Consider the following 15732-nt stretch of genomic DNA (forward strand, 5'->3'; position numbering starts at 1 on the left):
CATTTCTGACAGATGGCAGTCCAGTCTCTTCTTGAAAGCTTCCAGTGATGAAGCTTCCACAATTTCCGAAGGCAAAGCTGTTCCATTGGTTGATTGTTCTCACTGTCAGAAATTTTCTCCTTATTTCTAGGTTGAATCTCTCCTTGATCAGTTTCTATCCATTATTGCTTGTCTGGCCTTCAGGTGCCTTGGAAAATAGGTTGCCACCCCCCACCCCATTATTTTAATTCCTGATTCCTTTTAGTTGCAGAGCCAGCCGCTCAAACTCTCTTCCAATCAACCAAGAGAAAACTTGATTCTGATACATCAGCTGCACAGAGCAGTACTTTTTATAATGAAAATGATAGGGGTCCCGTCCCCCCCTAATCTTCTTTTCTAGCCTTATACTAAACAATCTCTTTTTGAAGGATGCGAAGTCTTGGCAATCTTGTAAGAGAAATCACACAAACTCATCCAAACTTTGATAAATCACCTAGACTAGCAAAGCTGTCCAATAACTTCCCAAAGGAAAGGAGAATAATACTGACAATCCTTGCCGGATTTCTAAAAAAAGGTTATTTAGTTTGGAGCCTCTACTCTCTTAAGTTGCCCTATCTCAGCAGATTTGCAGTGCAGATACAAAAGGGTCACCTAAGATAAGAAACAATTAAAAAATGGGATAGACCTCAGGTACGATCTGGTAGCTTCCTCTTTTCATTTACGAATTGTTGGCAAGCTGTTAAGGAAGATAACTGTGATTTCATGTCATAGTTACTCATGGACAATCATATTTTAGCCAAGGACTCCCATTTTCCTGTTTACCAGGACACACTGAAGTCTTAAAGAAACCACATGGGCTCAGTTAGTTCATGGTTTGCCATATTCCAAGGTGGCGCAGTGGTTAGAGTGCAGTACTACCGTAGGCTATTTCAGCTGACTGCTAGCTGCAGTTCAAATCTCATCGGCTGGCTCAAGGTTGATTAAGCCTTCTGAGGTGGGTAAAATGAGGACCCAGGTAGTTGGGGGCAATAGGCTGGCTCTGTAAAACCACTTAGAGAGGGCTGTAAAAGCACTATGAAGCGGTATGTAAGTCTAAGAGCTACTGCTACCCTTTCTCTAAAATTGTCATATTCTTTCTCTAAAATTACTTTCCTTGAAGTCTACATGTTGGCTGGAACCACATGAAACTATGTTTGTATGTAACTTGTCTTACAGCGTTCTTGGTGATGAGTCACATAATCCACCACAGTAGTATCCAAATAAAATGAACTGTATTTGGCTTACTGTAAGAAAGCAAAGGGAGGAGCACATTCAGGCAGAAGCTGTTTCCTGTACATTAAGGCTATGAGATCAGTTGCAAAAGTCTGAAAGGCCACCTCAACCATCAACCAGATTTCTCCATAGCTTTCTTGCCATCTGCGAGTGGCCTGGATTTTTGCAATCTACGTATGACATCCTTAGGGCATGCATAAGAATATAGAATATTCATAATATGGGGAAGATTCTCTTTTTGTCTGAATGACTTACATTTTTTTCACAAAGCTCTGTTTGAAAAGCCAAGGGTAGTTTTCTGCACTCCCATTTGAAACCCTTTGGCTATTTTATTAATTTGGACAAAATGAGGTTGGATCGAGGAGGAGGAGGAGGAGGAGGAGGAGGAGGAGGAGGAGAAGAAAAGTCTGGAATCCCAGTATTCAAAGAATAACATGACCAAACCCATTCCTTACGGACATAGATACAACACAAATTTCAAATGACAGAGCAAATACTGATCACTACATTTAAGAGTTATTTTAGCTAAAATATGCTCCCCCAACAGACACTATATCTGTTATTAAAAGGCAACCAACAGATACATCCAAAGTTCATTCTCCTTAGAGCAGACTCACAGGAAAAATCCAAACAAAGTCATCACTTGGAAATAATCCTATTGAATTCAGTAGACCTTACTTCTCAGTAAACATGGATGTAATTTCACTGCAGTACTCTAAAAAGAACATAAAAGTACAATCCAATAAAATGTGCCTTGCTATAGACCAGCATCGATCCAACATAATTAGAATTAACAATAAATCAACACTTCCATTCCCAAATTAGAAAATTTATGAGTAGACATTATAGAAATGTTAGATTTTCTTATAGACACTTTATATGTTAAAATTTGATGGAAAGCTTTTGACTTCATGATGTTGATAATTTTTCCTAGTGATATGTACTAAATTAATCAAGTCTTTTCAGTTTACACCTCAATACAGACATTAAATGTTTAGAAAATGGATAATATATTTTATATCATAAGTTTCTAATTATACACTGGAACATAATCATCTTTATTATATTCTGGATTTGTTGAATTGTCATCTGTAATTCTGCCACTTTCATTTTAGTCTTTTTATGCTTTTTATTCCTCATATTCCTCCCTCTTTATAAAAATAATTAGAAAATAAGCAACCAGTTATTTTTCAAAGACAAATTGCAAACGTCTGTTATCTTCTCCAAATCTGTCAATCACTTTTTGGAGTAACATGTCCTTACTTTCATTAATTTTTACCCGATGAGCACTCATCATGAAAAGTCCAGGCGACTGGTTATCTATCACTGATGACTTCAACAATGTTTCTACCCTTCTCATTGTACTGAATGATTTTTCCATTGTACAAGTTGTTACTGGCAATGCCAGAGCAATTGAAATGGTTTGTTGAATCGAAGGATATTGGTCAACGTATTGCAGCAAATCCAGAAGTCCATTCTCCCCATTTTCAACCTTTTCTTCCTCCTTCCCCAACCACTTTTCAAACCAGGTGATTGTTTCAGTTTCCAGATTTTCAATTTCATATAATTCACTGATTATTTCCATCTCCGCTTTCAACGTCTCGAGGCCAACAGTAGCCATTTTTTTGGGATGAAGCAAAAAGATTCCAAAAACCACCTTGCTTTCTGGAGCAAACCGGCTTTCCAGCCATGAGATTACCGAGTTCAAGTAGGGTATATAGAGTGACTGGCGGAAATATTCCTCCGCAGTTGGGATACTGGCATATGAGTTCCTTTGCAAGTCACTCTGTCTGGGAATACGTAAGTCAATATCCAATTTTTCTGCTAGTTCTTGTACTTCCGAAAGAATTCCCTTGAAGTGCTCCTCTGCTTTTTCTCTGTGGCCACGAAAGATGGTTAAGAGCTCCTGGATGTGTTCATACACTTTCATCATATCAAGCTGAACAGTCTGCAGAGCTTGGGTCACTGACTCTAACTTACTGCAATAGTTTGACATGATAACAAGGCAAAAGAGGAAATTAGGTGTTCCTGAAACACAGTATAATTGGTACGCATCCTGGCAGGTTTGACCTGAAGCTGTAGCAGCCAGGTTTCTTAACTGATCAAAGAGCTGTATAAAATTCTTGGAAAAAAATCTGACATGCTTGTAGTTTGCAGTCCAAAGTGCTTCACCCAGCAACGGAACCGCTGGAATAAGGTTTCTTCTGCTTAGATTCTCATGGAAAAAGCGAAGGATAGCTTTTATTGTGCCAACCGCATTCCTTATCTCAGGTACAGCGTTTAAGTCATTCACAGCCAGGTTGAGTGTGTGCGCCGCACAGTGAACAAAAGTAGCCTTGGGGTACCTACTTTTTATTTTCGCTTGCACACCAGCCTCTCTCCCAGCCAATCTGGAGCATCCGTCGTACCCTTGGCCGCATAATTTTTCAAGATTTAAACCATACTTGGTGCACTCCTCTATTATGGTTTCAGCAATGCAGGTAGCGTCCCATCCCTTCAATGCTGCAAAACCAAGGAATTCCTCTCGAACTTGAGGTTTAGCGCCAGTCATCTCAACAAAACGTACGCCGAGTGACAAATGTTCCACCCCAGAGATCTCGGTGCTTTCGCCCACAAGAACTGAAAAACCAGCAGAGCCATTGGCGGCAGAAACTATCTCTTCTCTAATGGCATCCACACACAGCTTAATCAGTTCATTTTCTATCTGGGCGGACGTGTCCCGAGCATTCCCGGCCTCGTTGTCTAGATGTTCTCTTAGGGTCAGATCTCCAGCTTCAACGCGAAACGCCAAGAGACTCTGCATGTTCCCCGTTTTTCTGGTTTCCCCGTGTAAAGGAATGTCGTGGGTGCCGCAAAATACGATGGTTGACAAGATCGAGTGCAGTTTTTTACGGTTTTCGTTGACTATCCGGTTAATGCTGCTGTCAAGCTGACAAGCAAAGTTCGTTTCGAAGACGTTCCTGCTGGTTAAGAAGTTAGTTGCGTCGATTTCGGCACTCTTGTGCCATGCGCTGGACATGTGTTTTTTTGCAGAGACGTGAAAGTCGTTGTACCTCACAAAGGGCACCATGATGAAGCCCCCCTGCCTCCCACAAAGATCAGGCTGTGGGAAGACGATGCAGTATTTACAGAATGGTCCTTTCAAATAGGAAGAGTAGCAAAGCCAGGGTGAGTATCTAATTAACCATATGTGACGAAAGCTGCGTATGCCTGTTGAATCTCCCTTGAAATTGTAGTCATGGGCTGGTGTGAAGGTATTCACAAGAAGATTATACTTCAGATCATCTGTGAGAGGAGTGGGCGAATTCACGTACAATCCAATATCATAAGAATGAACAGCAAATTCCACACCATCCATGACGCATTCATATTCTGTTGGTGAGTCCGAACAGAAGCTGCTGTTTTCTTCCTCACTTCTTCTTTTCTTTTGCACTGTTTCTACTTCAACTGTTTTGTGCTTCCTGTAAAGAGTTCCAATCTCCATTCCTATGGAGAGAAAAAGAACGATGAGAGACGAGGAATGGAGCAGAAACAGATTCCGAAAAGAAGGAATATAAAAATAATGAAATGTTATTTTCATAGTGAAAGAGAAATTTCTGCTGTTAATTGTTCCTTAATAATTTCTTGTGACTTTATTCGTATACACTGAAATACAGATTAGTGATTGCTAGGTTTGTTTTCATTTCAGTACTGCAAAATTAACTTAATTGTTCACATTTTATATTTATTACATTTACATGCCACCTGACTCCTCAATTAGTTTTATTCAGAAGTAATTTTCTACATGCTCCTTTTAATTCCCAATCATATGAGAGAATGAAATAAGCATCTTACAATGGAAGAATGGCTGGAAAACTTGATGGGAGTTAGCAGAGATAGGCAAATTAACTGCTTTAATTAAAGAAAAAAATACATACATCCAATTTTGTTTCTACTTGGAAACCGCTTCTAACTTTTATGCTCAAGACAAAAATTGGAACACTGACTTTGGGATTTACTGATTAGGTAAGTTTGTTTGTTATAGAAATGATTAGTATATATTAAGTACACAAAAGCCAAAAGTTGAGGCTGTGGTTTTATTACCTTTATTCTACTGCACTGAAAAGAGTTGGGAGTTAATGCTCTCCCCTCCTTTATCCCACACTTCTCTCTTCCGCTTTTCCCCATTACCTTTATTTTCACTTGTATTTCATATTTTGATGAGTTTAGTAAAATTAATGAAACGTGAGAATCAAAAGAACAGAGGAGAGAAAAGGAGACATATACTCTGCCTTCCTGCCTCTCCTTTCCAAAATACATGAGAAGTATTTAGTTGGGAAGGGGGCTGTGTGTGTTTGTGTGTGTGTGTGTGTGTGTGTGTGTGTGTGTACACACACGCATGTTGCATGGCAAAAATCAGAATGTGAAAAGAGAGGGGAGTATTTAACAGTCTGGAAAGGGAAAAGGGACCCAAAAAGACAAAATGCCCTTTCAGAGAATCTGGTTTTGAGATACTGTTAACTCAGCTCAGACAGGCAGCCTTTTCCTGCTTATTCTTGCCAAGTTTGCTTGTTTGGTCTGGTGTGGCTCTCCAGAGGCCTGGAATTCCTCTGAGAGGCCTTCTCCCTCAGCTTGGCCTCCCTCACTTAGCAGGAGGCTATTCAGAACAACAGGTGCCTGCTTGGGGCAAGTTGATGAGGAGAGTGGAAAGTATCGTTTTTTTCTGACTATAAGACGCATCTACCCCCACCCCAAGAGTGTGGAAATGTTGGTGCGTCTTATACACCAAATACAGCCATTTTTGGCCTCCCAAAGCCCTGCTCTGGCATCCCATTTTTGCAAAAATAGGCCATTTTTTAGCGCAAACGGAGGCCTTTTTTGCCTTCCCCCAGGCCTCAGGAGCACTCTGCAGGCTTCAGCAGGGCTGGGGGAAGGCAAAAATGCCACCCGTTTAGCAGAAAATGGCCCCCTTTCCCACAAAAACGGGGGTGTTTTTCCATTCCCCAGCCCTGCTGAAGCCTGCAGAGTGCTCCTGGGGGCCGGGGAGAACAAAAACCTTTTTTTCTTACTTACCTCTTTGAAATCTTGGTGCATCTTATACACCGGTGCGTCTTATAGTCCGAAAAATACGGTGGTCTTTCACCCAGCAGACAACAGCAGGGAGAGAGGCATGTGGGATAGGCCAGGGGTGTCCAAACTTGGGAACTTTAAGACTTGTGGACTTCAACTCCCAGAATTCCCCAGCCAGCCATGGCTGGCTGGGGAATTCTGGGAGTTGAAGTCCACAAGTCTTAAAGTTCCCAAGTTTGGACACCCCTGGGATAGGCTTAGGATGGCCAGCAAGGAGAAATAGGGGTAGACCTCTATTTACAACCACAACTGAGCCCAAATTTTTTATTGCTAAGAGAGACAGCTGTTAAGTGAATTTTGCCCCACTTTACAACCTTTCACATTTGTTAAGTGAATCACTGCAGTTGTTCAGTTAGTAACATTGTCCTTAGGTGAATCTGGCTTCCCAGATGACTTTGCTTGTCAGGTGACGGCAAAAGGGGATCTCGCGGCCCTGAGACACAGCAACCGTCGTAGATGCATGTCAGTTGCCCAAGCGTCCGAATTTTGATCACATGACCACAGGGATGCTGCAATGGTCTTAAGTGTGAAAAACGGGCATGCGTCATTGTTTTCAATGCCGATGTAACTTTGTACGGTCACTAAACAAATTGTTGTAAGTTGAGGACTACCTGTGTGCCAGTTCAGGTTATGGATAGGGAGAGAGTGTTTTTATTCCTATGGGTGGGAATCAACCTTACCAGGTAGCTGTATTAGAAGGGAAAACTTCACTCTGGAAAATAAAACAGTAGAAAATAAGATAGCAGGCTCAGAAAGGAAGCTGCAACATGCCAGGGAATAAAGTGTTGGTGGATGAGGATCAACCAAAAGGCTTCTTTTCTTGAAAAGACATTCCCTCAAATGGCAACTGTCTTTGGGTCAAAGGACAGATGTGACAATAAAGAAAACAGTTCCACTGTAGAACATTAGCACCCACCCCTCTCCTAGAAAAAACAAAATATTTTTAGGAAATATTAAAATGGCAGAATATTTCCCCTAAAAGGGAGGTAGAACTTAGCCCACCCCCCTTTGTCAATGGGCCATTAAGGCCTGGGCCAGTCTACTCTACATAACAAAGATCTACCTCCTTCGGGCAGAGCAATAGGAGGAATTGCCCAAAGCCCCTTCATTACATCATCACCCAGCAAGGCTCAACCAAGACTGGGACACAGGCAACCTATAAAGTTACCCCTGCATGGCCCCATGGGAGTCTGACAACCAATCAGAATACAAGCTCAAATTCAAAAACCCAGAGAAGGCATAAAACCCAGGCACTCTCAGCATCTCTTCCCTTTTCCCCCCAGGACCTCAAACCTGTTCACCATTAAGCCATCTTTCCATTGTCTTTCTCTCCTCTTGCAACTGAACCCAGATGGACATTTCTTCCAACACCATAAAAAATACAATGGAGGGAAGGGGAAATGAAACAAAAGTTTTGACATCATTTCCAGGGAATAAACAAACTTTGTTTTTAGATGCTTCTTCAGAAACCAGATAGGAAATGCCTGAAGGGCCTTAAGGTAAGGATTCAAAATCCAGGCTTCGTGGACCAAAACCCCACAAAACTGAAACCTGAAGTTCCCAGTTAACCCTACAGTTAATGTCTCCATCCGAAAAGAATTTTGAAGGCTGCCCAAGGCTACATACATGCAAACCTCTCAGGGATTGTGTCACAGGTTCTTTGTAATAGACCCAAACCCCACAGGACCAAAACAACACCGCAAAAGTATTCATAGGCTAGTACTCACTGCTCACCACTATTCCACTTTCCCCCACTGCTACTATCCCTCCTGCTACTGCTCCTCCAACAACTATTGCACTTCTTGTGAGTCCTACTGGGGAACAGTATCTCTTTGCTGCTTTATTTCTAGGCACAAACTACGTATATACTACCTTCCCTCCCCCCCACACACAGCAACACCCTCACTTGTCCCACTTCACAGTTTTGATAGCAACTTTTCTGTGATGGCTGGGGACAGGGCTTAAAGAGGCAGGACAACAGCAGCCCAGGCCCTGGCCATTTTCTGGGCAACCTGCCCTCTGGCAAATTGCCAGTGAGAAAAAAACAGCAAAACTCCAGGAAACTGGAAGTAGATGTTCCTTGTCGCTTGAGAAGGCCAAGCCTTGAATCTGAGTCTGTCCAGGCCACTCCTCAAATACCAAGGTGTGTGCCAAATAAACACGAAGCCAACAAGGTAGAAAAAGGAAGGAAAAACAAAACTCAGTGGGACAATGTTATTGAGATTTATAGAGGCACAGAAAGAGTAGAGAGGAAAAGAGGAAAATGGTATCCAAAAAAGAAACTAGCCAAAAATAAAGAAACCATGGGAGGTGGAAAAGAAAAACTTGGGGGAGAGCCATCCAAACAAACTATCGAAAAATGATAAAAAAGATTCAGAATAAAAGATAAGACATATAAAAAGAAGAAAGAGAAAAGAAAATCTAGGAATAGGGGATTAGTAGAATGAAATGAAATTGGTAGAATGAAATGAAATATTTTAAACATGGCAATAGTATGTACCTAATTAAGATGTGTGTGAGCTATATTAATACTTTTAAGTGTGCAAAGTAATTACGTTAAATGCTTACTATATAAAAAACTGAATTTGAAGACACATGTTACTTATAGAAAATAGATGGAAAGGAAATGATAAATTTGGTTTATCTCTAAAGGGAAGAAAAATGACATTGTTTATGTATATAATAAACTTTAAAAGTTGGAAAATATGAGAAGAAAAGTAATACGGGTAAAATTGGAAAAGGAAATATAATGTAAAATGAATTATGTATATGTGAAAATGCTGAAGGGGAAATCCGGACAACACTTTGTTCATAAAATAATGTTTAATTATGTAACAACAACAAAAGCCTCACACTTTCTTTCCCAGAATTTTTTTGAGTCTCCCAACTCTGATGCATTACAAAGGAACCTAAAACTCTCTGCACATTACAGACACTTTACAGAGAAATAAAAGCTGATCAAAATAAAACCGACTCTATAATCCCACTTCCTAGTTTAGAACAGTGAAAACTAGGACTAGGGAAATCAATTCCCATTCCCGAAAGTCTGATCAATAGCACACAATGTAGCATAATTAATTAACATCTTAACTGTGTACACATTTGTTTTATAAGTTCACATTTTTCTATGCAAGGAAATATATGCACTTTACAATTCTATAGGCCTCGATAACATCACTCAATTCTTTCTGTTTTTAAAACCATGAATTGGGTTGGGGCCGATCAAAATCTCTTTTGAGAACAATGACTGGAGTGGCATCCTGGGGGTTGGAGGCACCGTTCTGCGGTGGTTCGGCTCCTACCTCTCCGACCGGAAGCAATGTGTGTTGACAGGGGGGCAGAGGTCGTCCCTGAGGCCACTCACTTGTGGGGTGCCGCAGGGGTCGGTCCTCTCGCCTCTCCTGTTCAACGCATATGTGAAGCCACTGGGTGAGATCATCCGTGGCTTTGGGGTTGAGTACCACCTGTACGCTGATGACACTCAGCTGTACATTTCAACCCCAAACCACCCCAACGAGGCTGTCGAAGTGATGTCCCGGTGTTTGGAAGCCGTCGGGGTCTGGATGGGGGACAACAGACTCAAACTCAACCCCTCCAAGACCGAGTGGCTATGGGTACCGGCACCTCGGTTCAGCCAGCTGACACCATCGCTGGCCATAGGGGGCGAACAACTGTCCCCTGTGGAGCGGGCGCGCAATTTGGGCGTCCTCCTTGATGCCCAGCTGTCACTGGAGGACCATGTGGCAGCCGTGACAAGGGGGGCGTTCCACCAGGTTCACCTGGTGCGCCAATTGCGCCCCCTACTGGACCGGAGTGCCCTGCGCACGGTCACTCATGCGCTGGTGACGTCTCGCCTGGACTACTGCAATGCCCTCTACATGGGGCTTCCCTTGGGACGCATCCGGAGACTGCAGCTAGTTCAGAACGCAGCCGCGCGGGTTATCATGGGGAGTACATGTTACTCCCATGTAACACCGCTCCTGCGCGAGCTGCACTGGCTACCTGTGGCCTTTCGGGTGCGTTTCAAGGTATTGATCACTATCTTTAAAGCGCTCCATGGCATAGGACCTAGATATCTGCAGGATCGCATCCTACCACACACGTCCCTGCGACCTATTCGCTCACACAGGGAGGGACTCCTCCTGGTGCCGTCCGCTAGGCAGTGTCAGCGGGCGACACCTAGGAGTAGGTCCTTCTCTGTGATGGGCCCAACCCTCTGGAATGACCTCCCCCCCGACATTCGAACCACCACCGACCTCCGTTCCTTCCGTCAAAAGTTAAAGACTCACCTATTTCAATCAGCTGGCCTGGCACTTTCTTAGTTTTACCTCCCGGGGATTTATTTTAATTGGGTTTGGGTTTTTAATTGGGGATGTTTTTAGGGTTTTAGAATATATTTATTTCTTGTACAGCCTATCTCCTCCATCCAAATGCATTTAATTGTTTTATGATTGTATTTTTATCTGCATTGACTGTACACCGCCCCGAGTCCCTCTTTGGGAGAGGGGGCGGTCTAGAAATCCAAGAAATAAATAAATAAATAAAATCCTAGTTATCTTTAAAAAAAGGCTCACCAAACTGAGATCCAGAATATGTTTCATGAATTTTAAAGACCCAAGGAAACCCACTGAAAGGCAGGTTGGAGTTTAGGACAGTGAATGCGAACCTATGGCACGCGTGCCACAGGTGGCACGTGGAGCCATTTGTCAGGGCACGTGAGTCCACCCTTTTTAAAGCCATTTTTCACCCTCCCCAGGCTCCAGAGGCTTTATAGGAACCTGGGGAGGGCGAAAAGAGCCTCCCCACCCCTTCCTGGAGGCTTGTTGAGCTTCCCTGAAGCTCTGGAGCGCAAAAAACTGGCCCTACGGGCAAACTGAAAGTTTGGGAACGGACTTCCTATTTGCTCGGAGGGTCGTTTTGAGCGCTCCGAAGGCTTCAGGGAAGCCTCTTGAAGTTCCCTGAAGCCTTCGGAGCGCTTAAAACGACCCTCCGAGTGAACCGGAAGTGATTTCTGGTTTTCTCGGAGGGTCATTTTGACTGCTTTGGAGGCTTCAGGGAGTCCTTCTGAAGATCCCTGAAGCCTCCGGATGGCTTCCGGGGGGCAGGGGAGGCTGTTTTCGCCCTCCCCATGCTCCTATAAAGTCTGTAGCCTGAGGAGGGCGAAAAAAGCATGCAAAATGTGGGGGGGGTCGCACCTGTAGTGCGCGCATGCGCACTGGGGGGGTCACGAATTGCATTATGGGTGCGGCACGCCTGCACACGACCCCCCTGTGCTCCCCCCACTTATGGCACACGAGCCAAAAAAGGTTCGCCATCACTGGTTTAGGAGAACCCTAGATGCTAACAGATGCAGTAGGACTCCAGTCTCATCTCCGTGCAGGTCATTTCACAGACTTCTCTCCTTCTACCTCCAAGTCAACTCAATAGCACCAGTTTTGATAAAGAAACAGAGGCTATTTCTTTAAGGAGTAATAGCAGCAACAGTGGTTGTTATGCTTACGTATAAATGTAAGAGAGACACAGAATAAAACTTCAAATTGCTATAATCATATACTGCAAGTGATTATAGTGGTTAAGCGCTATGCTACAAACCAGGACATTGGAGGAGGAGGAGCTTCCGGCGATGGTGGTCGCCTTCCTAAGCTCCTAAGCTTACCATGGAGCGTCCCGACTGGGTAGGAGGTTGCTGCCGGCCCTCATGTCATCGGAGGGCCGAGAATTGGGTAGCCCGACCACCCTGGCTTGTTTTGGGCTCGTTTTAGCCCACCAGGGTTGGCCGGAGAAGAACGGAGAGTGAAAGGAGCGGAGCGGCTGTGAGCGGCTGAGGAGGAAGCCGGGAGGCAATGGCGGCGGCGCGCGCAGCGGCGCGAAGGCTGAACTGCGTTGCGAAAAAAATGCAAAAAAAAAATGGGAAAAAGCAAGAGAATGGCACCAAAGAGAACAAGGTGGCACCGGAGGTACCAGAGCCACCCTACGACACCAGAGAAGACAACGAGGCACTGGAGGCTCCGGAGAGGTGAGCAGATCAGGAAGACAGTCGGGAACGGCAAAGGGAGATGGCTGCAGCGTCGGAGGCGCGGAAAGAGCTGCAGCCAGGGACTCCTCTCTATGACATTTGGCCGTAGCCTGGCTGCTCCCATGCTCCCGGGAACCTGGAGAATGTCCCTATAATTTTTGAGAGCTTTACCCAAATTGCAATGATCACTGAGGCGCCGGATGGGGACCAAGATGAATGTGTTGGGGAACCAGAAGTGAGGAGAGGAACTAAAATAACGGCTGGGGATGGCCTAGAACTTCAGAGGCCACTGGAGGCCCGTTTCAGGGCTATGGATGGGCCTGACTGACTGCCTAGAGTAAAAACAGCTGGGCTCAGACTGCCCCCCCCCCACCCACTAAGGATCCCACATCTGTGATTATATCTATCCTCAACCACCTTAGACTGTCTCCCATTTTTATGACATCTCTGCCTTGCTCCACTATTTGGGAATATTTGAACATTTCCCCCCCGCCTTCTTTCTAAGTACTATCTGGATACTAAAGCCTCCAGCTTTAGTATCCCATTAAGACCTTAGCCCTCCGGCTATTGACTTTTACTACCAGCACCCTTACCCAATTGGGCTTTAATATTCTATCAATTTATTCAAGGTTAGACCTGCTCCGCCTGCGGGAGGCCCCTCTCTCGCAGGTATGGCCCTTGGCTCTTACAAGGGCCTGCCTTGATGACGGGTTTGTGAACCCCGAGAGGTGGAAGAAACGGAAGCTGAGGGGATTTTTAGTCAAATGTTTTACATTGTTTTTAGGGGGTTCCAGGGAGGGGGGGTGGGTTAACCAGGCCGGGAGGGAAGCCAGCGCCAGTCGAACAGGTGAGTCCAGGAGGGAAGTGAGCGGGGTGGGGGGGGAGGAGAGGGAACAAATTATTCCGGTAGAGGGTTGTTTTATTACATCGGTCGCGGGGAGTGGGGATGCGAGGACAAGAGATCACAAGGTCGGTTGGGAGACCGTGGCTGTTGGCTACGCCCGGTTGTTTGTACCAACCCCCGCAGCCTAGGTGGTCAGGAACTACAGAGCCAGGGCCTGCGGCTGATGCTTTGCAATGCAAGGTCCGTAACCAACAAGGCCCCCCTCATTAGCGAGTTGATCTCGGAGGGGGAGCTGGACCTTGCAGGGATAACGGAGACCTGGTTGGGCCACGAGGGTGGTTTACCCCTCGTGGAAATGTGCCCACCGGGTTTCCGTGCATTCCATCAGCCTCGGGCCCTGGGTAAGGGTGGTGGGGTGGCGGTAGTTATACGGGATGGTCTGGAACCGAGAGAGTTCACTGTTCCTCAGATACCCGGTTGTGAATCCCTAGGTGTGAAATGGGGCCCAGGGAGGCAGTTGGGCCTGCTGATTGTATACTTGGCTCCTCGCTATACATCAGCGGCCCTGCCCGAGCTCCTCGAGCTGATCTCAGAGACGGCGGTTGAGATCCCCAGGCTTTTGGTCATGGGGGACTTCAACCTGCCGTCGACGGGAGCAGCATCTGAGGTGGCTCGGGAGTTCATGGCTTCCATGACAGCCATGGGCCTGACCCAATTAATTCAGGGCCCCACACACGAGGGCGGTCACACACTGGACCTTATTTTTGTATCTGAACAGTGGACGAGTGATCTGGGAATAGGGGACTTAGTCATTACTCCCCTGTCATGGTCAGATCACTCATGTCTCCGGCTCGACTTCCCTTCCGCTACCCCCCTCCGCGAGGAGGCGGAGCCAGCCTGTCCAAGCTGGTACCGCCCCAAGCACCTGATGGAACCGGATAGGTTCCAGACGGAACTTGGGCCACTACCTGTAGCCCTGACCCGCGCTCGGTCGGAGGACCTAGTGGCCGCCTGGAATACGGCGGTGGCTGGGGCCTTGGACCGGGTTGCGCCTTTGCGACCTCTCCTACGGCAGCGATCCACCCGAGCTCCTTGGTATACCGAGGAGCTAAGGGTGATGAAGCGCCATAGGAGACGTCTAGAGAGCAGGTGGAGATCCTCACGCTCCGAGTCTGATCGAACACAGGTAAGAGCCTATTTACGGACCTACCTTGTGGCATTGAGAGCGGCCAAACGTAGACATTGTGCCGCTCTTATTGCGTCCGCGGATAACCGCCCTGCTGCCCTGTTTAGGGTGACCCGCTCTCTCCTGTCACAGGGTAGAGCAGAGGAGTTTGGGGAATATCTGCAGGACAAAGTCGCTCAGATCCGGAGCGGATGGGCCCCCTCCAGTGGGCCGGACGAGCCGTCAACAGTGAGTCTTGTGAGACCATTCTGGGAGGAGTTTGACTCTGTTGCCCCCGAGGATTTGGACAGGTTGCGTGGACGGCTGCGACCCACCACTTGTTCAATGGACCCGTGTCCCTCCTGGCTGGTACTGGCATCCTGGGAGGTGACACGAGGCTGGCTTCTGGGCCTGGTGAACGCCTCATTGGGTGAGGGCTTCCTACCAACTGCCTTGAAAGAGGCGGTGGTGAGGCCCTTGCTCAAGAGGCCTTCACTGGACCCAATGGAGTTGGCTAACTATCGTCCAGTCTCCAACCTTCCCTTTTTAGCGAAGGTTGTTGAGAATGTGGTGGCACAGCAATTTCCACGACACCTTGACGAATCTGAATATCTAGACCCACGCCAGTCCGGCTTCCGACCCGGGCACAGCACAGAGACAGCCTTGGTCGCGCTGGTTGATGATCTCTGGAGGGCCAGAGATAGAGGTTGTTCCTCTATCCTGGTCCTATTAGACCTCTCAGCGGCTTTTGATACCATCGACCATGGTATCCTATTGCGCCGGCTGGAGGGGATGGGAGTCGGAGGCACCGTTTTACGGTGGTTCGGCTCCTACCTCTCCGACCGGTCGCAATGTGTGTTGACAGGGGGGCAGAGGTCGACCTTGAGGTCACTCACTTGTGGGGTGCCACAGGGGTCGGTCCTCTCGCCCCTCCTGTTCAACACATATGTGAAGCCGCTGGGAGAGATCATCCGTGGTTTTGGGGTTGAATACCATCTGTACGCTGATGATACTCAGCTGTACGTTTCAACCCCAAATCACCCCAGCGAGGCTGTCGAAGTGATGTCCCGGTGTTTGGAAGCCGTCGGGGTCTGGATGGGGGACAACAGACTCAAACTCAACCCCTCCAAGACTGAGTGGCTGTGGCTACCGGCACCTCGGTTCAGTCAGCTGACTCCAACGCTGGCCATAGGGGGCGAACAACTGCCCCCTGTGGAACGGGCGCGCAATTTGGGCGTCCTCCTAGATGCCCGGCTGCCAATGGATGACCATGTGGCAGCCGTGGCTAGGGGGGCGTTCCACCAGGTCCGCCTGGTGCGCCAATTGCGCCCCCTTCTGGACCGGGAT

At 46.5% G+C, this 15732-nt stretch overlaps 1 protein-coding gene across 1 annotated transcript; it reads right to left on the reverse strand.

The window, feature by feature from the left end:
* Positions 1–1254: 1254 nt before the first annotated feature.
* On the reverse strand, positions 1255–7048 carry LOC309388467 (52 kDa repressor of the inhibitor of the protein kinase-like). Its single transcript, XM_081945806.1, has 2 exons — positions 7041–7048; positions 1255–4737 (listed from the first exon to the last, which is right to left on the reverse strand). Exon 2 carries the CDS (start codon positions 4733–4735, stop codon positions 2435–2437), a length of 2301 nt encoding a protein of 766 aa, XP_081801932.1. The 5' UTR covers positions 4736–4737; positions 7041–7048; the 3' UTR covers positions 1255–2434.
* Positions 7049–15732: the final 8684 nt, after the last annotated feature.

The sequence above is a fragment of the Natrix helvetica genome (genome assembly GCF_964273705.1).
Source record: "Natrix helvetica genome assembly, chromosome: 1".
NCBI lineage: Eukaryota > Metazoa > Chordata > Lepidosauria > Squamata > Natricidae > Natrix > Natrix helvetica.